The sequence below is a fragment of the Enhydra lutris genome, unplaced genomic scaffold, assembly GCF_002288905.1.
Source record: "Enhydra lutris kenyoni isolate GAN:26980312 unplaced genomic scaffold, ASM228890v2 scaffoldscaffold9, whole genome shotgun sequence".
Lineage (NCBI taxonomy): Eukaryota > Metazoa > Chordata > Mammalia > Carnivora > Mustelidae > Enhydra > Enhydra lutris.
In genome coordinates this window covers 22,228,361-22,254,860 of record NW_019154093.1, presented here as the reverse complement: position 1 = coordinate 22,254,860, position 26,500 = coordinate 22,228,361, and the positions used below count along the sequence as shown (strand labels likewise).

General features: G+C 41.9%; 1 protein-coding gene across 1 annotated transcript in view; it reads right to left on the bottom strand.

Annotated features, from left to right (window-relative positions):
• The window catches only part of LOC111143444 (zyg-11 family member A, cell cycle regulator), a 76,965-nt gene extending 53,380 nt beyond the window's left edge, over window positions 1–23,585 (bottom strand). The window contains exons 1-2 of the mRNA XM_022497195.1: window positions 23,496–23,585; window positions 10,947–11,112 (exon numbers count right to left, since the gene is read on the bottom strand). Of these exons, the coding sequence (XP_022352903.1) occupies window positions 10,947–11,112; window positions 23,496–23,585 (256 nt within the window). The remainder of the gene's footprint in view (window positions 1–10,946; window positions 11,113–23,495) is intronic.
• Window positions 23,586–26,500: the final 2,915 nt, after the last annotated feature.

Sequence of the window (26,500 nt, the reverse complement as noted above, 5' to 3'; positions counted from 1 at the left end):
TCACAAGTAGGCAGAGAGGCAGGCAGAGAGAGAGGAGGAAGCAGGCTCCCTGCCGAGCAGAGAACCCGATGCAGGGCTCGATCCCAGGACCCTGGGATCATGACCCGAGCCGAAGGCAGAGGCTTTAACCCACTGAGCCACCCAGGCGCCCCAATTAAAAAAATTTTTAAAGCTATGGGATGGAAGATATGGGAATGAAAGAGAAGGAGCGGGGCGCCTGGGTGGCTCAGTGGGTTAAGTGCCTTCGGCCCGGGTTATGATCTCAGGGTCCTGGGATCGAGCCCCGCATCGGGCTCTCTGCTCAGCAAGGGAGCCTGCTTCTCCCTCTCTCTCTGCCTGCCTCTCTGCCTACTTGTGATCTCTCTCTGTCAAATAAATAAATGAAATCTTTAAAAAAAAAAGAGAGAGAGAGAGAGAGAGAAGGAGCAAGGACGAAGTACTGAAAACATCTACATTTAAGGTCAGTAGAATGAGGAATAAGTCATAATAGCAAATAACAGCTGCTGAATGTTCTAAACATTCTAGATACATTAAACTCTCTAAATGCTCCTAAAACCCAATGAGGAAGGGATTATTATTAGTCACATTTTACAGATGAGTTGAAGCACAGGCAAGTTAAGTAACTGGCCCATGAAAACACACCAAATAGTCACGAGAGTGTACAAATCCAAATGGTCTCACATCAGAACCAGAACTCTTACACCTTAATTTGTTCTGCCTTTCAAAGAAGCTGGATAAGGAGACAGATTAGCAGCAGCCACTGAGGTAGATGAAAACCAGAAGCAGAATATGATGACTGAACAGCTCAGAAAAGAAGTGCAATATACACAGGACACATCCTGGATATGTGGTTCTGAGTACTGTGCTGGGAACTCCGGGGAATCAGAGTAGCAGTGGTAGCTAAAGAAAAAAAAGACCTACAGAATGTTCAAAGTCAGATGAATACCCAAGATGGAACCTGAAGGAACACAGAACACTTAAGGTACATACAGAAAACAACAGCATACAAAGGAAATTGTGGAAGAGTAAACATGATACAAGGTGGGTGGGGGGATATACAGAAAAATGAAATACTCAGGACACATGGGTGGCTCAGTCAGTTAAGCGTCTGCCTTCAGCTCAGGTCAAGATCCCAGGGTCCTGGGATCGAGTCCTGCATCGGGATCTTTGCTTGGTGGGGAGCCTGCTTCTCCCTCTGCCTGCTGTTCTCCCCTTTGCCTGCTGCTCCCCCACTGCATGTGCCCTCTCTCCCTCTGTCAGATAAATAAATAAAATTGTTAAAAAAAAAAAAAAGGGAAAATGAAATACTCTAAATCAGAAAGGTCAAGAGTAATTAATACTAAAAGTCAAAGCTACAAGAATCCTCTATGATTTAATGAACCTACGCAATGCTCATTTATGGCCACCTAAGTCACAAAACCAGACAACCAAACTTAATTAGCCCCTGTAAGGAAGTATAGGGCCCTACCAAAAACATCAAACCTGAATCTGATGAAGCCTCTACATCTACTTCCAATTTGGAAGAATTACAAGGATCAAAGGAACAGTCAAAAATCATAGCACTGTCAAACAATGGCAAAATCCAGACTGGAAAAACTCTACATAACAAACCACCATGGTTTCTTGGAAAAAAGTAACTGGAAAACCCCCAAACATATGGAGATTAAGCAACATATGTCTTTTTCTTTTTCTTTTTTTTTTTTAAGATTTTATTTATTTATTTATTTGAAGGAAAGAGACACAGCAAGAGCAGAAACACAAACTGGGAGTGGAGAGGGAAAGTAGACTTCCCGCTGAGTGGAGGAGCCTGATGTGGAGCTCGATCCCAGTACCCTGGCATCATGCCCTAGCCAAAGGAAGACACTTAACGACTGAGCCACCCAGGCAGCCCATAAGCAACATACTTCTAAATAAACATATGGATCAAGGAAAAAATCTCAAGAGAAATTTTAAATGTTGAACTACATTTTTTTTTTTAAAGATTTTACTTATTTGACAGAGAGAGATCACAAGTAGCGAGAGAGAGAGAGAGAGAGAGAGAGAGAGAGAGAGGAGGAAGCAGGCTCCCCGCGTAGTAGAGAGCCTGAAGTGGGACTCGATCTCAGGAGCCCAAGATCATGACCTGAGCTGAAGGCAGAGGCTTAACCCACTGAGCCACCCAGGCAGCCCCAATGTTGAACTACATTAAGATACAACTTATCAAAATTTGTGGGATAAAGTGAAATCAGTGCTTAGAGGGAAAGTTATAGTTCTGAATACATACATTACAAAAGAAAGATCTAAAATCAATCATCTAAGTTTCCATCTTAGGAAACTAGAAAATGAACAAATTAAGTCCAAAGTAAGCAGAAGAAAAATAATTAAAACATAAATCAATGAAATTGAAAATGTAAAATCAACAGAAATCAATAGAAAAAAAATCAACAAAACAAAAAGCTGGTTCTTTGAAAAGATCTATAAAAATCAGGCTAACTGGGGCACCTGGCTGTCTCAGTGGGTTGGGCTCCTGCCTTTGGCTCAGGTCATGATCCTGAGTCCTGGGATCAAGCCCCCTGTCAAGGCTCTCTGCTCCGCAGGGAGTCTGCTTCAGCCTGTGACCCTCCCGCTTCTTGTGCTCACTCTCTCTCTCTCAAATACATAAATAAGTAAAATCTTTTAAAAAAAAAATCAGGCTAACTGGGGCACCTGGGTGGATCAGTTGGTTAAACATCTGCCTTCAGCTCAGGTCATGATCCCAGGTTCCAGGGATCAAGTTCTACATCGGGCTCCTTCCGAAACGGGAAGCCTGCTTCTCCCTCTGCCTGCCTCTCCCCCTACTTGTGCTAGCACTCGCTCTCTCTGACAAATAAATAAAAACAAAATCTTTTAAAAAGGGGGCGTCTCTCCCTCTGCTCCTCCCCCTGCTTACAGGTACTTGTTCTCCCTCTCTCAAATTTAAAGAAAAATTTTTTGGAAGATTTTTACTTATTTATTGGGGGGGGAGGGCAGAGAAGGGAGGGGCAGAGGGAGAAGGAGAGAGAGAAACCTAAGCAGACTCCCCGCTGAACACGGACCCTGATATGGGACTAGATCTCACAACCCTGAGATCATGAGCTGAAATCAAGAGTCAGATGCTTAACCAACTTAGCCACCCAGACGTCCAATAAATAAAATCTTAGAACAAAACCAAAAAACTCCCCACACAGGGGGACACAGTGGCTCATTTGGTAGAGCATGTAACTCTTGATCTCAGGGCTGAATTCAAGCCCCACACTGGGCCTAGAGAGATCACTTAAAAAAAAACAAAAAACAAAGACCTACCCACACAAAGAGGCCACAAGGGCTTCACTGGTGAAATCCACCAAACACTTAAAGAATACACAACAATTCTTCACAAATTCTTCCAAAAAAACAGAAGAAGGAACACCTCCCAACTCAGTATTATCCTGATGCCAAACCCACATAAAGACATCACAAAAGCAGAATATAACAGACCAATATCCTTAAAATAATGGCAAATCTCAAAAACAAAAACAAAACAAAACAAAAACCTCACCCAAATAACAGCAAACCATCTAGCAACATACAAAAGAGTTATACACCATGGCCAGGTGGGATTTATCCCAGGAAAATAAGACTGTATTAATATCCAAGAAGGAATTAACATAATACACTATATTAATAGAATAAAAAACAAAACCCCCATGAGCATTTTAACATATGAAAAAAAAAAAAAAGCCAACACTTTCCCTGATGAAAATGTCCAACAACTAAAATAGAAGGAAACCTCCTCAGGCTGTTAAGGGCACCTACCAAAACCCCAAAACTAACATAATTAATAGAGAAAGACTAGATGCTTTCCCCCTGAGATTGGAAAAAGATAAGCATATCCATTTCAATACTTCAACATTGTATTGTAGGCTCTAGTCAGGAAACTGGACAAGAAAACTAAATAAAAGGCATCCAAAACAGAAAGAAAGAAGTAGAACTATGTTCATTGCTGATGATGGCATCTTGTAATAACAAATCCTAAGGAATCCACTAAACAACTATTAGAATTTTTTTTTAATGGTGAAAACAATGAAATTCATTATATTACATACCTTTGATTAGCGGGTGAATGTATTTACTATGCAGAATAACCACAGTCCTACTGTCCTGGACTTACCCTAAACCTACCCCAATTAGTGCCACTGAACTCCAGGCTGATTGGTTGCTTAGTATATAATGCACTGTTTTTGTTGTTTTTTTGTTTGTTTTTTAAAGATTTTATTTATTTGACAGAGATCACAAGTAGGCAGAGAGGCAGTCAGAGAGAAAGGAGGAAGCAGGCTCCCCGCTGAGCAGAGAGCTGGATGTGGGGCTCGATCCCAGGACCCTAGGATCACGACCTGAGCCGAAGGCAGAGGCTTTAACCCGCTGAGCCACCCAGGAGCCCCTTGTTTTGTTTTTCTAACAATGATTAGAATTAATGAGTTCAGAAAGTTTCCAGGATGTATGATCAACATAAAAAAAAAAAAAAAAATCGGGGCACCTGGGTGGCTCAGTGGGTTAAGCCTCTGCCTTTAGCTCAGGTCATGATCCCAGGGTCCTGGGATCGAGCCCCGCATCGGGCTCTCTGCTCCGTGGGGAGCCTGCCTCCACCTCTCTCTCTGCCTGCCTCTCTGTCTGCCTCTCTGCCTACTTGTGGTCTCTGTCTGTCAAATACATAAATAAAAATCTTTAAAAAAAAAGAAAAATCAATTGTAGGGGAAGCTGGCTGGCTCAGTTAGCAAAGCATGCGACTCTAATCTTGGGGTTATGAGTTCGAGCCCCACATTAGGTGTGGAGCCTACATTTAAAAAAAAAAAAATGGTAGGGCACCTGGGTGGCTCAGTTGTTAGGCATCTGCCTTCGGCTTAAGTCATGATCCCAGGATCATGGGATCGAGCCCTGCCTCAGGCTCCTTGCTCAGCAGAAAATCTGCTTCTCCCTCTCTCCCTCTGCTTGTGTTCCCTCTCTTGCTGTGTCTCTGTCAAATAAATAAAATCTTCAAAAAATAATAAATAAATAAATAAATTGGTATTTATGTACACTAAAAATGAACAATCCAAAAAATGAAATTAAGAAAGCAATTCCAGGGGCGCCTGGGTGGCTCAGTGGGTTAAGCCACTGCCTTCTGCTCAGATCATGATCTCAGGGTCCTGGGATCAAACCCCGCATCAGGCTCTCTGCTCAGCAGGGAGCCTGCTTCCTCCTCTCTCTGCCTGCCTCTCTGCCTCCTTGTGATCTCTCTCTGTCAAATAAAGAAATAAAATCTTAAAAAAAAAAAAAAGAAAGAAAGCAATTCCAAGGATGCCCGGGTGGCTCAGTTGGTTAAGCGTCTGCCTCGTCTCAGGTCATGATCCCAGTGCCCTGGGATGGAGTCCAGAGTCGGGCTCCCCCCTCACTCTCTGCCCCTTCCCCTGCTCATACTCTTTCTCTCTCTCAAATAAATAAATAAAATCAAGAAAGGAAGGGAGGGAGGGAGGGAGGGAGGGAGGAAGGAAGGAAGGAAGGAAGTTTATGTAAAATAGCATTAAAAGAATAAAATACTGAGGTGCCTATGAGGCGCAGTCATTAAGTGTCCAACTCTTGATTTCAGCTCAGGTCATGATCTCAGGGTCAAGAGATCGAGTCCTACATCGAATCCCTGCTTGAGATTTTTTCTCTCCCTCTCTCCTTTACTCTCCCCTGCCCCCTCAAGAGCATGTGCACGTGCGCTCTCTCTTTCAAAATAACCAAAAACAAAACAAAATTTAAAAAATAAAAAAAAATATTTTAAGATTGTATTTATTTATTAGAGAGAGAGAGCATAAGCAGAGGGAGAGGCAGAGGGAGAGAGAGAGGAAGAAGCAGACTCTCCACTGAGAAAGTAGCCTGATGTGGGGCTCGATCCCAGGAGCCCAAGATAATGATGTGAGCTGAAGGCAGATGTTTAACTGACTGAGCCACCCATATGCCCTTAAAAAAATAAATTTAATAAAAGTGTAAAACTTATATGCACAAACTAGAAAACACTATTGAAAGGTATTTAAAAAAAAAAAAGAGAGAGAGAGAGAGAGTGCCTGGATGGCGGGGCTTGATCCCAGGACCTTGGGATCATGACCTGAGCCGAAAGCAGACACCTAACTGACTGAGCCACCCAGGTGCCCCACAGCGGGATTCTTTGTAGAAACTGACCAACTGGGATGGGTGCCTGGGTGGCTCAGCCCATTAAGGGTCCTGGGAAGGGGCGCCTGGTTGGCTCAGTGGGTTAAAGCCTCTGTCTTTGGCTCAGGTCATGATCCCAAGGCCCTGGAATCAAGCCCCACATCGGGCTCTCTGCTCGGTGGGGAGCCTGCTTCCCACCCCCCCTGCCTGCCTCTCTGCCTACTTGTGATCTCTGTCTGTCAAATAAATAAATAAAATCTTAAAAAAAAAAAAAAAGGCTCTTGGGATCAAGAGAGGGAGGCTACTTCTACCTCTTTCTCTGCTATTCCCTCTGCTTGTGCTCTCTCTGCACAGTCTCTCTCTCAAGTAAATAAATTATTAAAGAAAAAAAAAATAAAAACCAGACCACTGGTTCTAAAATTCACACGGAAATATAAAGGACCCAGAATAGCCAAGACAATACTAAAAAGAACAAAGTTGGAAAACTCGCACCTTCCAACTTCAAAACTTACTACAAAGCAGCAGTAATAGAGTCATACAAACATAAGGACAGACATATTGTTCCATGGAACAGAACTGAGAATAAGAAATAAACCCATGCCTCTATGGTCACCCAATATATTTTTTAAAGATTTTATTTTTAAGTAATCTCCATAGGCAATGTGGGTCTTCAACTCACAACCCCCAAGATCAAGAGTCCCAAGTTCTTCTGATTGAGCCAGCCAGGTACCCCACTGGCACTTTTTTAAAAAAATTGGATGACCAGGAATACCTGGCTGGCTCAGTCCATACAGCATGCAACTCTTGATCTCAGGGTTATGAGTTTAAGCCCCATGTTGGGTGTGGAACCTACTTTTAAAAAATCTTTAAATAAAAAAAGTAAAAATGAATAAAAAATAAAAAGTTGCCAAGACCATTCAATGGTCAAAGAATAGACTTTTTACCAAAGAGTGATGGGACAACTGTACAAGAACATGTTAAAAATGAAGCTGGACTCTTTACACCTCATGCCATATACAAAAATAAACTCAAAATGGACCAAAAACCTTAGAGTATAAGGGTGAAGAAACCAATACTCTTAGAAGAAAATATAGGTGCAAATACTTAGGACCTTGGACTGAACAATGAATTTTTAGATAGGATACCAAAAGCATAAGCCATGAAAGAAACAGAATAATTGGGCTTCATCAAAATTAACTTTTTTGAGTCAAAAAAACACTATGAGCAAAGTGAAAAGAGAATTCATAGAATGAAAGAAAATAACTGCCAAGCCAGTAACTGATCAGGGACTTATATCTAGAATATTTAAAGAAAACAGACATGGAGACATAATGTACAGCATATGGAATATAGTCAGCAGTAGTATAAAAACTTTGCATGGTGACAGATGGTAACTAGATTTACCACGGTGATCATTTTGTAACATATGCAATTAATCACTGTGTTGTAAACCTAATGTCAATTATATGTCAATTTAAAAAAAAAAAAAAACCTCTGGCACCTGAGTGGCTCAGTCAGTCAAGCAACTGATTCTTAATTTCAGCTCAGGTCATGATGGGGTCATGGGATGGATCTCCGCAACTAGGTCCGCACCCAGCATAGAATCTGCTTGAGATTTTCTCTCTCCCTCTGCTCATCCCCCTGCTCACACTCTAAATAAAGAACAAAATCTTGAGGCGCCTGGGCCCCTGCCTTCAGCTCAGGTCATAATCTCAGGGTCCTGGGATTGAGCCCCGAATCGGGCTCTCTGCTGAGCAGGGAGCCTGCTTCCTCCTCTCTCTGCCTGCCTCTCTGCCTACTTGTGATCTCTGTCAAAGAAATAAATAAAATCTTTAAAGAATAAAATCTTGAAGAAAAAAAAAAGCCTCTCTTACAACTCAATAACAGAGGACAACCTAATAAAGAAATGGGCAAAGGGGCGCCTGGGTGGCTCAGTGGGTTAAAGCCTCTGCTTTTGGCTTGGGTCATGATCCCAGGGTCCTGGGAGATCAAGCCCCACATCCAGCTCTCTGCTCAGCAAGGAGCCTACTTCCCCTTCTCTCTCTCTGCCTGACTCTCTGCCTACTTGTGATCTCTATCTGTCAAATAAATAAATAAAATCTTTAAAAAAAAAAAAAAAGAAATGGGCAAAGGATCTGAATAGACATTATTCTAAAGAAGATATACAAATGGCCAATTGCACATAAAAACATGCTCAACATCACTACTCACTAGAAAAATGCAAATCAAAACCACAATAAATACTTAACACCCACCAGGATGGCTATAATCAAGAAGTCAAATGACGACTTTGGTAAGATTGTGAAGAAATCAGAACTCTTGCATGCTGCTGATGGGAACATAAAATGGTGCAACCATTCTGGGAAACAATTTGTTAATTCCTCAAAAAATTAAACATAGAGCTGCTGTTTAACCCAGCAATTCTACTCCCAGGTACATACTCAAGAGAAATGAAAACATATGTCCAAACAGAAATGCGTACCACGAATGTTTATAAGCAGCATTATTCATAACAGCCAAAAAGTAGAAACAACCCAAATGTCCATCAGCTGATAAATGAGTAAAATGTGGTACAGTCACACAATGGACTATTATAGCCATAAAAATGAAGTAGTGACTGCTGCTACAATATGGATGAACCTTGACCATACTGAGTACAAAAACCAGCCATAAATGGTCACATACCGCACGATTTGATTTATATTACGTGTTTAGAAAAAACAAACTTGGGGTGCCCGGGTGGCTCAGTGGGTTAAGCCTCTGCCTTCAGTTCAGGTCATGATCTCAGGGTCCTGGGATTGAGCCCCGAATTGGGCTCTCTGCTCAGCAGGGAACTTGCTCCTCCCCTTCTCTCTTCCTGCCTCTCTGCCTACTTCTGCATACTTGTGATTTCTCTCTCTGCCAAATAAATAAATAAATAATCCTTAAAAGAAAGAAAAAACAAACTCATAAAGATAGAAAGAAGAGGGACACCTGGGTGGCTCAGTGGGTTAAAGCCTCCGCCTTCGGGGGCACCTGGGTAGCTCAGTGGGTTAAAGTCTCTGCCTTTGGCTCAGGTTATGATCCCAGGGTTCTGGGATCGAGCCCTGCATCCCGCATTGGGCTCTCTGCTCAGCAGGGAGCCTGCCTCCCCCCCTCTCTCTGCCTCCCTCTCTGCCTGCTAGTGATCTCTGTCAAATAAATAATTAAAAAAAAAAAAAAAAAAAAAAAAAAAAGCCTCTGCCTTCGGCTCAGGTCATGATTCCAGGGTCCTGGGATCGAACCCCGCATCGGGCTCTCTGCTCAGCAGGGAGCCTGCTTCCTCCTCTCTCTCTCTCTCTCTCTCTGCTTCTCTGCCTACTTGTGATCTCTGTCTGTCAAAATAAATAAATAAAATCTTTAAAAAAAAATAGAAAGAAGACGAATAGTTGTTTAGGGTTGGGGGGATGGGTTAAGAGTTTAAGATGATAAAAATGTTCTAAAATTGATTATGATGATGGCTGCCCAAATCTGTGATAAAACAAAACAAAACAAAAAATCCACTGAATTGTACATTTTTTTTGTTTTTAAGATTTTATTTATTTACTTGACAGAGAGAGAGAGAGAGAGAGATCACAAGTATGCAGAGTGGCAGGTAGAGAGACAGGGGGAAGCAGGCTCCCCGCCTAGCAGAGAGCCTGATGCGGGGGTCGATCCCAGGACCTTGAGATCAGGACCTGAGCACCAAAGACAGAGGCTTAACCCAATGAGCCACCCAGGCGCCCCATGAATTGTACATATTAAATGGGCGAATTATATAGTATGTGAAATACATCTCAATAACTTGTTACAAAAAAAACTTATTATTAAGAAAAAACTGTAGGGGCGCCTGGATGGCTCAATCAGTTAAGCATCATGCTCTCAGAGTCCTGTGATGGAGTCCCACGTCAGGATCCCCACTCAGTGGCGAGTGTGTTTATCCCTCTGCCCCTCCCCTGGCTCATGTTTGCTCACTTGCTCTCTCTCAGATAAATAAAATCTTTAAAAAAAAAGGAAAAAAGAAAAAACTGTAACATGGCAAATTAAACATAGCCCTTGAAAGCCCAACTACAATGGGAAGTAAAGGAAAAAAAAATTTTTAAGGGTTTTTTTAAGATTTATTTATCTAAGAGAGCAAGTGAGCACAAGCAGGAGGGCGAGAGGGAGAGGGAGAGAACCTCAAGCAGACTCTACACCAAGCGTGGAGAAAGACAGATGCAGGGCTCAATCCTAGGACCCTGCAGTCATGACCTGATCCAAAATCAAGAGTCAACTGCTTAACAGCCAGGTCACTCAGGTACCCTGGAAAAAATTTTTCAAAGTCTCATATTCACAATGAAAAGAGTAGGAGGGGTACCTGGTTGGCTCAGTCAGAAGAGTATGTGACTCTTAATCTCAGGTCATTAGTTTGAGCCCCATGCTGGGTGCAGAGATTACTTAAGTAAAACTTTAAAAAAAATAGTAGGAGACAAGACTACAGCAACAGCATTTCAGAAGCTAGAGAGCAGATGAAGTGGGAGCCTGGTTTAGTTCCCCACCGTCTTTACTCTGCTAAGCCAATAGTAAGGTAAGCCTAGAAGCAAGATAAATTTCCATCAAGGAATCCCAAAAAGACTAGAAGATTCAAATCTCCACACAAATAAAATGGGAATAATTTCCATATTTCCCATCCACTTGTTGTGAGAGCTAAACAGGAATTTTATATGAAAGTGCTTTTCAAATAGTAAAGTGCTAGAGTACAATATAGAAGAACCTTATCAAAATAAAATAAAATAAAAATAAAGGAGCTTTATCTTTACCTTGCCACGTCATTACCCCAAGGAATCGATCAGCTACTTCCTGAGGGAAATTCCAATGGTCCGGAAGGCACAAGGTTCCATCAGATCTTTCAGAACACAATTTCTCTAGGTTAGCAATCAGGACGTTCAGACAGATGTTGACCAAAGTGTAGGGAGATGCCTCCTCCTAAAAAACAAACTTTGTTAGAATACACCTACAAAAATTCAACATAAAAGTGGTCATGCAAAATACAAGAAACTACTTGATGAGGCTATCTGAAGATACATTCTCTTTATCTTAATAGTGATTTATATGAATTTTTTTAAAAGATTTTATTTATTTATCAGAGAGAGAGAGGGAGAGAGAGCGAGCACAGGCAGACAGAATGGCAGGCAGAGGCAGAGGGAGGCAGAGGCAGACAGAATGGCAGGCAGAGGCAGAGGCAGGCTCCCCGCCGAGCAAGGAGCCCGATGTGGGACTCGATCCCAGGACCCTGGGATCATGACCTGAGCCGAAGGCAGCTGCTTAACCAACTGAGCCACCCAGGCTTCTCTCTCTCCCTCTGCTGCTCCCCCCGCCGTCTCTCTCTGTCAAATAAATAAATAAAATCTTTAAAAAAAAGAGCCAGAATTGGTTCACATGCCCATGGGAAAATGGAGACTATGCATTACGTGGGCAATTTCTATAGATCTATCTTCCTGGTCACTATCTACTTAGTGGTGTTTAGTTCTTCATAGTCTAATTGTATATTGCTCTTTTTTTCATGTTTTAGTTCATCCTTTATTTCTTTACTCTTAAATATACTTATTTTATAGTGTTTAAGGAGTTCCACTTTATTAAAAAGATTTTATTTATTTTTTTAACAGACTGAGATCACAAGCAGGCAGAGAGAAGAGAGTAAGGCAGACAAAGAGAGAGGGAGAAGCAGGCTCCCTGCTGAGCAGACAGCACTATGCAAGGCTTGATCCCAGGACCCTGAGATCATGACCTGAGCTGAAGGCAGAGGCTTTAACCCACTGAGCCTACCCAGGCGCCCCAGGAATTCCATTTTCTGACGTCTCCTGGAATATAACCCTTTTAGTCATTGATTCTTAGTCATGAAAACTCACCCTTTATAAATCAAGTTTGTGAGTGCATCTTTAGTGGGATTTTATTTGTAGGACTCCTGTGAGGCCCGAGTAGAATACCTGTCACATCAGAGAGATTCTGCTAAACTCAGTTATCCCGGGGGCATTACCAGGGATCACTTCGGTAATTTCCCAACTACAGAGTTCCTGAACCAAGCAAGAAATGTCATTTAAAACCCTGAATTTGGGGCGCTTAGGTGGCTCAGTGGGTTAAAGCCTCTGCCTTTGGCTCAGGTCATGATCCCAGAGTCCTGGGATCAAGCCCCACATCGGGCTCTCTGCTCAGCAGGAAGCCCGCTTCCCTTCCTCTCTCTCTGCCTACCTGCGATCTCTGTCTGTCAAATAAATAAATAAAATCTTTAAAACAAAACAAAACCCTGAATTTGTGTGAAGACAGGCTTGTGATAACAAATTTTTAGGAGATACCTTTCCACTCAAAATCCAAGCCAAAACTTACAAGATTCCCCATTTCCCTTTCCCACAAGCAGATTTTTTTTAGATCTACCATTTCACTAAAGTAAAGCCAGCCTTTGTTAGCCCATATTAGATATAGTTATAGTTTACAGTCTCTACTCAAATTCCCTACCTGGTTTTGACAAAAGCCTAGCCTCCAATCCCTGCTTATTGACTGTGGTAAATATCAAAGCTTCAGGGTCTGCTTACATCCTCTTTTCCAGCTTCTCTGAATTAGGTGGGAATGCTGGGGACTTCTCTTATTTTGAAAGTGTTCATAACATTTTATCCCAAATATTTAGTTTTAAGGCTTTCTGATATTACTTGCCATATTACTAAACATGACCGCTCCATTTTATTTTTTTTTTAAGATTTATTTATTTATTTGACAGAGAGATAGAGAGCACAAGCAGGCAGAGGGAAAGGGAGAAGCACGTTCTCCCCTTAGCACGGAGCCCGTCACAGGGCTCAATCCCAGGATCCGGGATCATGACCCCAGCTGAAGGCAGCTGCTTAACCAACTGAGCCACCCAGGCACCCTGACAGCCCCATTTAAAAAATACTGTGTATTAAAGACTAAATCTACATACAAGATACTAAACATTCAAATATAAAAATATATTAAGATATAAAACAATATAGATCTATTTTTAAATACTCTTTTATTTACCCCATAGCCTAAAGTGAATATACCAATATGTCTGGAGTCCCTTATTGTGTCCCTCCCTGATACTATTTCCCATCCCTTCACCTAGAGGCAATCATTATCTTTTTTTTTTTTTAAGATTTTATTTATTTATTTGACAGAGATCACAGTAGGCAGAGAGGCAGGCAGAGAGAGAGGGGGAAGCAGGCTCCCTGCTGAGCAGAGAGCCCATTGCGGGGCTCCTGGGATCATGACCTGAGCCGAAGGCAGAGGCTTTAGCCCACTGAGCCACCCAGGCACCCCGAGGCAATCATTATCTTGAATACTGTTTAGTTCTCCATGTTTGTGAACTTCATGTAAACAGAATTATACTATAGTATTCTGCTACTGGTTTTTATTTTATAAATCAGTATATGTTCTAGAGAAACATATACATAAACAAACATAAAATTTGTTCTTCAAATCACTCTATTAAGTTTCCACCTGCCACCAAGACCACTAATGACTAATGCCTCTACCTCTGTATTTGAGTACTGATTACATGACTCTAAATATTAATCTATAGGGGCACCTGGCTGGCTCAGTCGGTGGAACATGCAACTCTTGGGGTCATGAGTTTGAGCCCCATGTTGGAACAGACTTTGCTTAAAAACAGATAGATATTAATCTATAAACCCAATGAATTCCAGATTATCTCCAGGTCCTATCTCTTGTTAAGCTAGACTTAGATACCTACTTGCCTCCCTGACGTGTCTACTTAACTGTCACAAATACTTCAAATTCACCATGTAGAAAACTAAACCTTCCCCAGTCTTTTACTGCTCAATAAAATGGCATCAAACCTATTTAGCTGTTTAATCTTTACTGTTAGTTTTTGTTTGTTTGCTTAGGCTTTAACTTTCTAAAATATTTTTATTTATTTATTTGAGAGAGAGAGCAAGCATGACTGGGGGAGAGAGGCACAGAAGCAGACTCCCTGCTGAGCAGGGAGCCTGATGCAGAGCTCAATCCCAGGATCCTGAGATCATGACCTGAGGTGAAGGCAGAGGCTTAACCCACTGAGCCACTCAGGTGCCCCCAGGTTTTAATTTTTGATCAACAATGGCAGATATTTACTTGTCATATATTTACTGTAATTGTATATTAGGAACCTTTTAGGGGCACCTGGTTCAGTCAAGCATCTAACTCTTGGTCTCCACTCAAGTCTTAATCTCAGGGTTGTAAGTTCAAGCCTCATTTTGGGCTCCACACCAGGCATGGATCCCACTTTATTTATTTATTTAAGATTATTTATTTATTTATTTATTTGAGAGAGAGAGAGAGAGAGCACAAGCAGGGGAAGGGATGGAGGGAGGGATAGAGGGAGAGGGAGAAGCAGGCTCCATGCTGAGCAGGGAGCCTGATGGGGGCCTCAATCCCAGGACCCTGAGGTCATGACCTGAGCCAAAAGCAGACGCTTAATCAACTGAGCCACCCAGGTGCCCCTCGAGCCCACTTAATAAAAAATGGGGTGCTTGTGTGGCTCAGTCGGTTAGGCACCTGCCTTTGGCTCAAGTCATGATCTCAGGATCCTGGGATCAAACCCCATGTCAGGCTCTCTGCCCCACGGGGAGTCTGCTGCTTCCTCTCATTCTCCCTCTGTCCTCTCTTTCAAATAAATAAATAAAATCTTAAAAAAAAAAAAAAAAAAAAGAACCTCTTGAACTGTTGCCATGGCTAATAATTTAGAAAATACATTAAAATGCTGAATCAAATAATAACCAAGTAATCCAACCACCACGCTGCAGCTCTACCTTTGGCATTTCAATTCATATGGCATTAGAGTTTTGATCTCCACAATGCATTGAGAGCACACAGGAAACAAGACCATTTCTTTTCTTTTTTTTTTTTTTTTTAAGATTCCAGGACCCCGGATCCTGACCAAGCCGAAGGCAGAGGCTTTAACCCACTGAGCCACCCAGGCGCCCCAAGACCATTTCTTTTATAAAGCATCATTTGCCAACCCCTTTCTTAAAACAAATTCTAAATCTTCCAAGTTAAGAGAATCAAGTAATAAAAGCTCACATTGCAATCTGGATCAATCTAATTTTAATCACATTTCCCCTTTTTCTAGAAATTAGTGTGCTAAAAATAGCATGTTTTCAAATAAACTAACAATGGCTAGTTGTATTCAGTCTACTGTCTAGGATGGATATAAACTAACAAGAAAAATTTGCACTCAAAAACACTACTTTTAATTCCCTGAAATACAGACGGTAGAGAATTTATAACAGTGCTTCTACAAGATATACCAATTTAAGATCATTAACTGTCTATTGTGGTTAATTCTATTTATCAGCTGTCATAAAGCATCACTGGAACTAGAACTGTGCTCAAGTACCATCTCTTAAAAACAAATTCTGACCCACCGACAGGTCATCAACGACCTTTCACTTGGATAGCAAAGGCTCAATGAGCACGTTAAAAGAATTAACAATAAAAATAATGTCAAGGGCGCCTGGGTGGCTCAGTGGGTTAAGCCTCTGCCTTCGGCTCAGGTCATGATCTCAGGGTCCTGGGATCGAGGCCCACGTCGGGCTCTCTGCTCAGCAGGGAGCCTGCTTTCTCCTCTCTCTCTATGCCTGCCTCTATGCCTACTTGTGATCTCTCTCTCTGTTTCAAATAAATAAATAAAATCTTAAAAAAAAATAATAATAATGTCAAGGTTCAAGAGTTTACAATATGTACCAAACAAAAAGGAAGAAGTATTCACAGACACTTTACTTTTGGCAATAGATCAAGTTGCAAAAAAGTTACATATATGCATCTTCATAAATTGTTTCATTTTGGAGGTGCCTGGATGGCTCAGTCTGCTAAGTGGCTGCCTTCCACTTAGGTCATGCTCCTGGAGTTCTGGGAGTGAGCCCTGCACTGGGCTCCCTGCTCAGTGAGGAGCCTGCTTCTCCCTCTGTCCTTCATCCGCTGCTCTTGCCCACTCTCTCTCTCAAATAAATTAATATTTCATTACCAATCTACCTTTCTATATGAATTGCTATCTGGGTGACCTTGCATTACTACACCTTACAAAGAAAAGCTTGGGGGCTTTCTGTCAGAATGTGAATAATTTTCTAATTTATCTATTTCACAACTTTGATGATAATGGATTTGTTGCTACTGTTTCATTCTTTCTAAAAGTAGAACATGAAGATATCTCAAATTCATTTTGGAAATATGAAGAGGACAAACATAAATAACTAAAAAGTGAAGTACCTGTACTCTCAAATGATTATTTTTAACCACTCCTTTATACAGACATATTGGGGAATGGAATAGTACTGAAACAGGATTTATCAGGATTAATAACATAATCTGATAAAGAGTAGAACATCTAAACAGAATTGGGGAGAACAAATACCACCTTTTACTATTTCTTTTGTTTCACATGACAGTGCTTTATATGGAAGGTATGGAAGGTACAATGAGATACCACCTCATACCAGTCAGAATGGCTAAAATTAACAAGTCAGGAAATGACAGATGCTGGCGAGGAAGCGGAGAAAGGGGAACCCTCCTACACTGTTGGTGGGAATGCAAGCTGGTGCAGCCACTCTGGAAAACAGCATGGAGGTTCTTCAAAAAGTTGAAAACAGAGCTACCCTACGATCCAGCAATTGCACTACTGGGTATTTACCCTAAAGATACAAATGTAGTGATCCGAAGGGGCACGTGCACCTGAATGTTTATAGCAGCAATGTCCACAATAGTCAAACTACGGAAAGAACCTAGATGTCCATCAACAGATGAATGGATAAAGAAGATGGGGTATATATACACAATGGAATTCTATGCAGCCATCAAAAGAAATGAAATCTTGCCATTTGCGATGACGTGGATGAACTAGAGGGTATTATGCTTAGCAAAATAGGTCAATCAGAGAAAGACAACTATCATATGATCTCCCTGATATGAGGAAGTGGAGAAGCAACATGGGGGGCTTGGAGGGTAGGAAAAAAATAAATGAAACAAGATGGGATCGGGAGGGAGACAAACCATAAGAGATTCTTAATCTCACAAAACAGGCTGAGGGTTGCTGGGGGAGAGGATAGGAAGAGGGTGGTTGGGTTACAGACATTGGGGAGGGTATGTGCTATGGTGAGTGCTGTGAAGTGTGTAAACCTGGAGATTCACAGACCTGTACCCCTGGGGCTAATAATACATTATATGTTAATAAAAATTTTAATTTAAAAAATTCGTACTTTGAGGGGCGCCTGGGTGGCTCAATGGGTTAAAGCCTCTGCCTTCAGCTCAGGTCATGATCCCAGGGTCCTGGGATCGAGCTCCACATCGGGCTCTCTGCTAAGCAGGGAGCCTGCTTCCCTTCCTCTCTCTCTCTGCCTGCCTCTGCCTACTTGTGATCTCTGTTAAATAAATAAATAAAATCTTTTCATAAATAAATAAAAACTGCTACCTTTAAAAAAACAAATGGGACCCCTGGGTGGCTCAGTTGGTTACGTATCTGTCTCCAGCACAGGTCATTAGCCCAGAGTCCTCAAATCAAGTCCCAAGCCAGGCTCCTTGCCCTGCAAGGAGCCTGCTTCTCCCTCTGCCTACCACTTCCCCTGCTTGTGCCTGCTCTCTCTTGACAAATAAATAAAAATTTTTTAAAAAAGAAAATATTAAAACAAAACAAAACAAAAACCTGTTATCTTTGAGTGACCATTAAAGACTAAGGGAAGGGAAAAAGAAAAAAAGAGATTAAGGGAAAGAAAAGAAGAGAAACAGAACTGTAAGTCAGTAGAAGAGATAAAATAAAACTTTAAAAATGTTCAATTCAAAAGTCAGGGAAGGGGACACCTTGGTGGCTCAGTGGGTTAAGTTGTTACATGTCTGCCTTTGGCCCAGGGTCCTGAGATGCAATCCCCCATCAGGTTCCTTATTCAGCAGGTGCCTGCTTTCCCTCTGCCAGCCACTCCCCAGCTTGCAAATAATTTAAAAATCTTAAGGAAAAAAAAAGTCAGGGAAGGAACAAAACAAACAGGACAGATAGAACACAAACAGCAACACAGTAGTCTTAAACCCAACAATCCTGAATAATTACACTTACTCTAATTTAAAAGGCACACATTGTCAGACAGTATAAAAAAGACCTTTGTTTATAAGAGATGTGCTTTAAACATAAATAATACAAAATTGTTAAAAACTAATCGTAAGGAAAATGGAGTTAACTATATTAGCATCCAAAGAAGAAGGCTTCAGGGCAAGAATATTACCAGAAATCATAAAAATAAAAGGATCAATTCATCTAGAAGATGTAATTCCTAAATGTATATGCACTTACTAACAACTTTAAAATTCATGTAGCAAAAACTGAGAGAATAAAAAGAAAAATCCACAATTACAGTGGATGAACACTCATTTTCAGCAACTGATAAAAAACAAGTAGTTGGAAAATGAATAATACAGAAAATTAGTATTAACAACCAACTTGCCCTGACATTCATAGAATATTATATCCAAAATGTACAACATATATTCCTTAAGTGCACATGAACGTGCACCAGGATAGATCATATCTGAGCCATAAAACAAATGTCAATAAATATAAATGGATTAAAATCATAAGAGTATGTTCTCTGACAACAATTACGTTAGAAGTTAATTTAAAAAAAAAATGTGAAATATCCCCAACTACTTGGTAATGAAGCAATACATTTCTAAATATCCCATGACTCACATAAGATCTCATAATGGAAATCAGAAAATATTTTGAACAATATATCAGAACTTAAGGATTTTTTTTTTTAAAGATTTTATTTATTTATTTGACAGGCAGAGATCACAAGTAGGCAGAGAGGCAGGCAGAGAGAGAGAGAGAGAGAGAGGGGGAAGCAGACTCCCTGCTGAGCAGAGAGCCCGATGCGGGGCTCGATCCCAGGACCCTGGGACCATGACCTGAGCCGAAGGCAGAGGCTTTAACCCACTGAGCCACCCAGGCGCCCCGAATTTAAGGATTTTTAAAAAAAGATTTTATTTATTTGACAGAGAGGCAGGCAGAGAGAGAGAGAGAGGGAAGCAGGCTCCCTGCTGAGCAAAGGGCCCGATGCGGGACTCAATCCCAGAACCCTGAGATCACGACCTGAGCCGAAGGCAGCAGCTTAACCCACTGAGCCATCCAGACGCCCCAAAATTTAAGGATATTAGCCAAAGTTGTGTTAGAGGAAATGTATAGCTCTAAATGTTTCTGTTATAAACAAGAAACATGTAAAATTCATGCCTAAGTTCCCACCTTAAAAAGATAAAAAAGGGGAAAAAAAAAGATAAAAAGAGAGTAGGTTAAACCCAGAATAAATATAAGAAATTATAAAGATAGGAGCAGAAATAAGAGAAAACTGATGTACAACGGATATAAGTCAAAGCCAAAAGTCAGTTCTTTAAAAAGACTAATATCACAAAATCCCTAAGTATAGGGGAAAGTAAGAGAAAGAAAAGAGAAAAAAACACCATTACCAGGAACAAAAGACTGAATGTCATTACAGATCCTGTAAGCATTAAAAGGAAAATAAAAGAACTGTACAAACAATTTTGCTAAAAAATTTGGTAATCCAAATGAAATACAGAAATTACTGTAATAACAAACTACAAAAACGGACAATCTGTTAGACATAACATTCCTAAATGCACTTACTTCTTGATAAATGGACCCTTTTATAAATATAAAATGAAAGTATATTAATTGCTCTCCCAAAGAAATTCAAGGCTCAATGGCTTCAATGGTGAGTTCTATTAAACATCGAAGGAAGAAATAACCTCGGGGTTATGAGTTCAAGCCCCATACTGGGGACAGAGTTTACATAAAAGAAATAAATGGGGAGGATGTGCCTGGGCGACTTAGCTGGTTGAGCCTCTGCCTTGGCTCGGGTCATGATCTCGGGGTCCTGGGATGGAGCCCCGCATCGGGCTCTTTGCTCAGCAGGGAGCCTGCTTCTCCCTCTCTGCCTACTTGTGATTTCTGTCAAATAAATACATAAAATCTTTAAAAAAAAAAAAAAGAAAGAAAGAAAGAAAGAAAATAGGGGGCGCCTGGGTGGCACAATCGGTTAAGAGCAGAACTCATGGTTTTGGCTTAGGTCATGATCACAGGGTTATGAGACCAAGCCCCACATTGGGCTCTGGGCTCTGCTCAGAGTCTGCTTAAGATCTTCTCTTCCTTTGTCCCTCCACCCTGGTCTCTGACTTTCTCTCAAATAAATAGAATCTTAAAAAAAAAAATTAAAAATAAAAAATAAGAAGAAGGGGCGCCTGGGTGGCTCAGTGGGTTAAGCCTCTGTCTTCAGCTCAGGTCAGGATCCCAGGGTCCTGGGATGGAGCCCCACATCAGGCTCTCTGCTCAGCGGGAAGCCTGCTTCCCCCTCTCTCTGCCTGCCTCCCTGCCTACTTGTGTTCTCTCTCTCTCTCTCTCTGTCAAATAAATAAATAAATAAATAAAAGAAGAAGAAATAATACCCATGCTCCACCCAGAATTTGAATAGGGAACATTTCCCAATTCATTTTTTGAGGACTATCCTGATACTAAAACTAGGTATTTCTGGAGAGCAATTTTCCTCATAAACACAGACATAAAAATACTTAACTAAATATCAGCAAATAAAATCTTGTGACACATAAAAATAATAATACATCAAGACCAGGTGGGGATTACTCCTAGAATGTAAAGTTAAATTCACAATAAAAGCCACCATATTAACAGAATAAACAACAAAAACAGTCTTAAATGCTGAAGCATCTGACAAAATTCAACACACATTCATAACTTTTTTAAAAGATTTTATTTATTTATTTGACAGAAAGAGATCACTAGTAGGCAGAGAGGCAGGCAGAGAGAGATAGGGAGACTCCCCTATCCTGAGCAGAGAGCCCAACATGGAGCTTGATCCCAGGACCCCGAGATCATGACCTAAGCTGAAGGCAGAGGCTTAACCCACTGAGCCACCCACACAATCATAACTTAAAAAATACTCCTGACAAACTAAGAATAGAAAAAAACTTCCTTAATTTGATAAAGGGCATCTATGTAAAAACCTACTGCCAGTATCATACTTAAAGGTGAAAGACCTAGAATACAAAGAGGTCCACTCACACCACTTCAACATTCTACAAAGGTCCTAGAAAACGCAATTTAGAAAAAGGAAATAAACAGGCCCTGGGTGGCTCAGTTGGATGCCAGGCTCTCTGCTCAGCAGGAAGCCTGCTTCCCCCCCCCTCTCTCTGCCTGCCTCTCCGCCTACTTGTGATCTCTGTCTGTCAAATAAATAAATAAAATCTTAAAAAAAAAAAATTTACGGGACGCCTGGTGGCTCAGTTGGTTGAGCGGCTGCCTTCGGCTCAGGTCATGATCCCAGCGTCCTGGGATCGAGTCCCGCATCGGGCTCCTTGCTCGGCGGGGAGCCTGCTTCTCCCTCTGCCTCTGCCTACCACTCTGCCTGCCTGTGCTCATGCTCTCTCTCTCTCTCTCTAACAAATAAATAAATAAAATCTTTAAAAAAAAAAATTTACAACATCAAAAATAGGGATGAATTTAACAAAACATGTGAAAAGATCTTTACATCAAAAACTACAACGTGTAGGGGCGCCTGGATGGCTCAGTGGGTTAAAGCCTCTGCCTTCGGCTCGGGTAATGATCCCAGGGTTCTGGGATCGAGCCCCGCATGGGGCTCTCTGCTCTGTGGGGAGCCTGCTTCCTCCTCTCTCTCTGCTTGCCTCTCTGCCTACTTGTGATCTGTCTGTCAGATAAATAAATAAAATCTTTAAAAAAAAAACAAAAAACTACAACGTGTAAAGGCAACATACACAAACGGAGAAATAGGTATCATAAGCAAAAATGTATTCGTGCACTGTATTAATTTTTAAATTAATTAAAAATAAAATATTATAAATAAAACGAATGTAGTATACAGTACACTATGGAATCAGACAGAAAATGGGTTGATCACTTTTCTAAGGAAATATGTTTTAATCCCAGTCAGCGGCAACAAAAAATGTGCTTAAGATACTGTTAGCGCATACTTAAAAACCCAGTTTTCCATCAGCTATAAACAAATTTACAAATCATACAGCAGCATTTAAAAGTGAGTCCAGGGGCGCCTGGGTGGCTCAGTCGTTAAGCGTCCGCCTCAGCTCGGGTCAAGATTCCGGAGTCGTGGGATCCCAGCCCCACACTGGGCTCCCTGCTCGGCGGGAAGCCTGGTTCTCCCTCTCCCACTCCCCCTGCTTGTGTTCCCTCTCTCGCTGTGTCTCTCTCTGTCAAATAAATAAATTTTTTATTAATAAATAAATAAATAAATAAATGTGAGTCCAAAAGAGTACAGGAGCACAGACCAGATCTTTGCAGGGCACAAAAGCCTTCCGACAAGGCGTTGTATGCAAAGTACCACCTCAGTGAATACTTCCTTCCCTCCATATTTTAGGTTCACTAGAGCCTTCACCAGATTTTGAGTTCTAAGAGGGCGGCCCTTGAGGCCTTGTAGAATGTGGAATCTGACTTCGGAACACCTCACGTCAGGTTCAGGTTCTTGAGTAAATAAACTAACTTTCAGAGTTCTCAACTTCCCTACACACCAGTAAAACGGGGACTATCGATGCCTACAAACGACGGGAGAGAACCAAATTACTCAGTAAGCAGCAAACACACTCTTTTGATCTGCATTTTGACAAGTTTGGTTTAATAGGAATTATGCTGAGGCGGGAGGAGAGCACATGAAATGAAGGCATTTCAGTCTTGGGGTTCCACTCCCCCCCCCCGCCGGGCTCAGGAGGGACGTCCAGTTAGAGTTGCCAGTTCCAAGACCTGGTGTAGTAGGGACTGCTGGGTCACACCCTCTGTGGGGGCACCACGTCCACAACGCACGTGGCAGTACGGTCGAGGTTTGGGGCATTTGGCTCCATTTTGACAGTAATAAGCGCCACCGTCTACTGTCGGCCAAGCCTAGTGCCATGACCGGAGCTTACGTCCAAACTCATCCTACCCTGCAAAATACCGGCTACCATAGACACAGGCAAGAGTCGGAGGCTCGAGGAAAGGACTCCCTCCTCCCCAAGGTCACCCAGGGGGCGGCACTTGCCCCGCCCGCGCCTCCGAGCTGCGCGAGGTCAGTGCGCTCCGCCCTGAGGCAGAGACGCCCCGGGGAGAAAACTCCCTTCCAGCAAGCACTTCCCCAGCGACGACGGGAGCCTAGCCGAGGCTCAACCCTTTCGGCTTTACCCCCGCGTCGGCCGAACAAACAAGCAAGTGCCTCCTCACAGTCCCCGACGACTCCCTGACGAGCGTGGCGTCCCGCCAAGGTCCGCGTCCGCGCCCTCGTGCTCACCTGCACCACGCAGCAACCCAGCGCATCCTTCTGAGCGTCAGGCGGGACGAGAGTCCGGGGGGAGAGGCCCGGGTGCAAGAAGTGAACCATGGCGACCCCCGTCGGTGGGACGTCAGGAGAGAGCGGGCGTCGGGCCGGGACCCGGATCCCGCGAGAGGATGAGGCGTCTCCAGCCGGGAAGCAGCTTGAGCAGCGCCGGCTCCCAGGCAGCTGACGCAGCCCTCACGCCGCTCCGTCCCCGCCGCAAAAGTTTTGAAACGCCCGGCGAGGCGGCGCGCACGCGCCCGCCGCAGCCTCGCCCCCTCCCGCGGAGGCCGGACCGCCGCAGACCCCGCCCCCAGGATGGGCTCTCCCCTCTCCTATTCCCCCCCCGCCCCCCACCACTACCCCACTCTATCAGGGCCCAACCGTCTCCTTTGGGGCGCCGCTTCGCCGCCGAAAGCGCCTTATACTTCTGTGCCACTCACCCCACTCCTATTCAACCCTCTGAGACCAAACTCCCTCAAACCACACCTTAAAGATTGATACCGCATTCCCGTCACCCCTCTAAATACTGCCCAGCGACCACTTCAGTGAAGTTGGGAAAGAGGTTATATTTTTATTTTTGCTTTAGTAATTTCTACACCCATGATGGGGCTCGAACTCATGACCCAAGATCAAGAGTCGCATGCAGTACCCACTGAGCCAGCCAAGCACCTGTAGAATATATGTTATACATTAAAAACATATATATTTTAAAGACCGTTCTCCTAAAACTCCGGCACAGGCACCTCTATTATATCTACCTTCTCTATTTCAACTCCTACTGACATTGGATGATCAAATACCAAAACCACTTCTGACCTTTTAAGTCCACAAAATGAACTAGTCCACTTCCTTCTAACCTACAAGGTCCAAGAAAGCAACCCTCAAAGAGCAGTGAATTATTACACTTCAGCTAATTTAGAATAAAATATGTCTTGAAAAGGGTACTTCTAAAAGCGTATAAGTCTTGAATTTGAATCTTGGAATGTTTGCTCAGTCCTACCTACAAAGTTGTAAACCTTGGGCAAGATTCTTTATTTCTTTAAAACTCAACATCCCCATCAGTAAAGTAGGGTAAGAAAGAATGTGTTAGCACACAGGATTGATGTAAAGATTAAACAAGATAATGTACATTAAAAACATAAAATGCTTGACACATAGCAAGTCTTTGATAAGTGGATTCAAAAGTTAAAATAATTTTTCAAGTACAAATACTTTGCAAAATGCTTTCCTTTCACATTTATTCTTTTATTTAATCCTCATACCAGGGGAAAAAAAAAAAGAAGTCCTTGTCAGTAGGTATCTCCATTTTACCCACAGAGAACCTGAGCACCTGAGAGGTTGAATAGACAAGTTAAATTGTTGCATCTGATGAGTGGAAAACCTGATGGTCAAAATCTAGTTTTCTAACTCCCAGTCCAGCCAATGTTTTGTGTTTTTTTCCAGTGGACTATTTCATAACTTCTCCTCTATCCTCAAACTTCCAAAACTTCCTCTCCCAACCATATTCTCAGCTGCCTGTTTTACTGAAAAAAGAAATTAAAAAAAAAAAAAAAAGAACATCCCAAGTTCCCACCATCACCACCACATCTACCCACCTATCTGTACTATCACCTATTTTATTCTTACCTAAACCCAACTCTGGCACTTGGACTTGTCCGCTAGATCTAATTCCATCTTGCTTACTCGAAGATACCATCCCGCAACATCCTTTCTTTCTCCTGCATTATCATTTTTCCCCCTTTCTTGGATCGTTGCCACTAGTGTACAAACAAGCTGAGGGGTACTTAGGGCTCAGTCAGTGCAGCATGGGACTCTTGATCTTGGTTGTAAGTTCCAGCCCCACGCTGGGTGGAGAGATTGCTTAAAAATAAAATCCTTTAGGGCGCCTGGGTGGCTCAGTGGGTTAAAGCCTCTGCCTTTGGCTCAGGTCAGGGTCCTGGGATTGAGCCCCACATCAGGCTCTCTGCTCAGCAGGGGGGTCTGCTTCCTCCTCTCTCTGACTGCCTCTCAGCTTGTGATCTCTGTCTGTCAAATAAATAAATAAAAATCTAAAAAAAAACAACAAAAAAAAACCCTATAGGGCAGAGTCTGTCACTGACTTGCTGTGTGACAGACAAGCTCATTTTATCTAAGACTACGTTTCCTCAACTACAAAATGAGTTTCTGAAACTAAAATAACTAAGGATTCTTCCTGGCTATGGGGTTCTTATACTTTGTTGTTTGGTAATCTCCCTCATTAAATGTACTTAATATACATAAAATCAGTTAATTATCTCAATAGTTGTGTGAATGGATGTCAAACCAGATATTATGCTCTCTAGGAAGTCTTGTTGGGCTGTGTAATGGGTCCCCACTTTGGATTAAGTGGGATCTCCATGCCTCTATAATGAGCACTTTGGACTGGTCTGTGATACAATGTTAAGTAATATTTATATGTTTAATATTTCTTCTCCACAAAACTATAAGTTCCCTAAGCGACTTATAAATTATATAAATTCCAAAACTTTAACAGTATCTACCGTATGTATTTAATGAAATGAATAGAGTTCCAATACTAGAAACTTCTGCAGTACAACCACTGGTAAGCAACTGTTACAAGTCAATAACCAAGGAATCTAAATATTTTTTAAATTTATTTTTATTTTTTTAAGGAATCTAAATCTTGCATTAGATTTAAAGCAAATGTCTAGAAATAAAGTATACAAGACACACTTTTCATAAAATTTATAACATTTATTTAGGCAAAAAAAAAAAATTCCCAAACAAAACTCTGTACACACACAACATTAATACCTAAGTGATGTCCTGATTTAAAATATAGCATGATTCATGTACAGAACACTCCCACTCATCTGGCTACAGTGAGAACAGTGCCTTCAGTCCAGATAACTGAGAGCCCTTAAAATGAACACATTACACTTTCCAATGAATTTTTCATATCCTTTGAAAGGAATTAAACTCTTCCATCAGAATTCAAG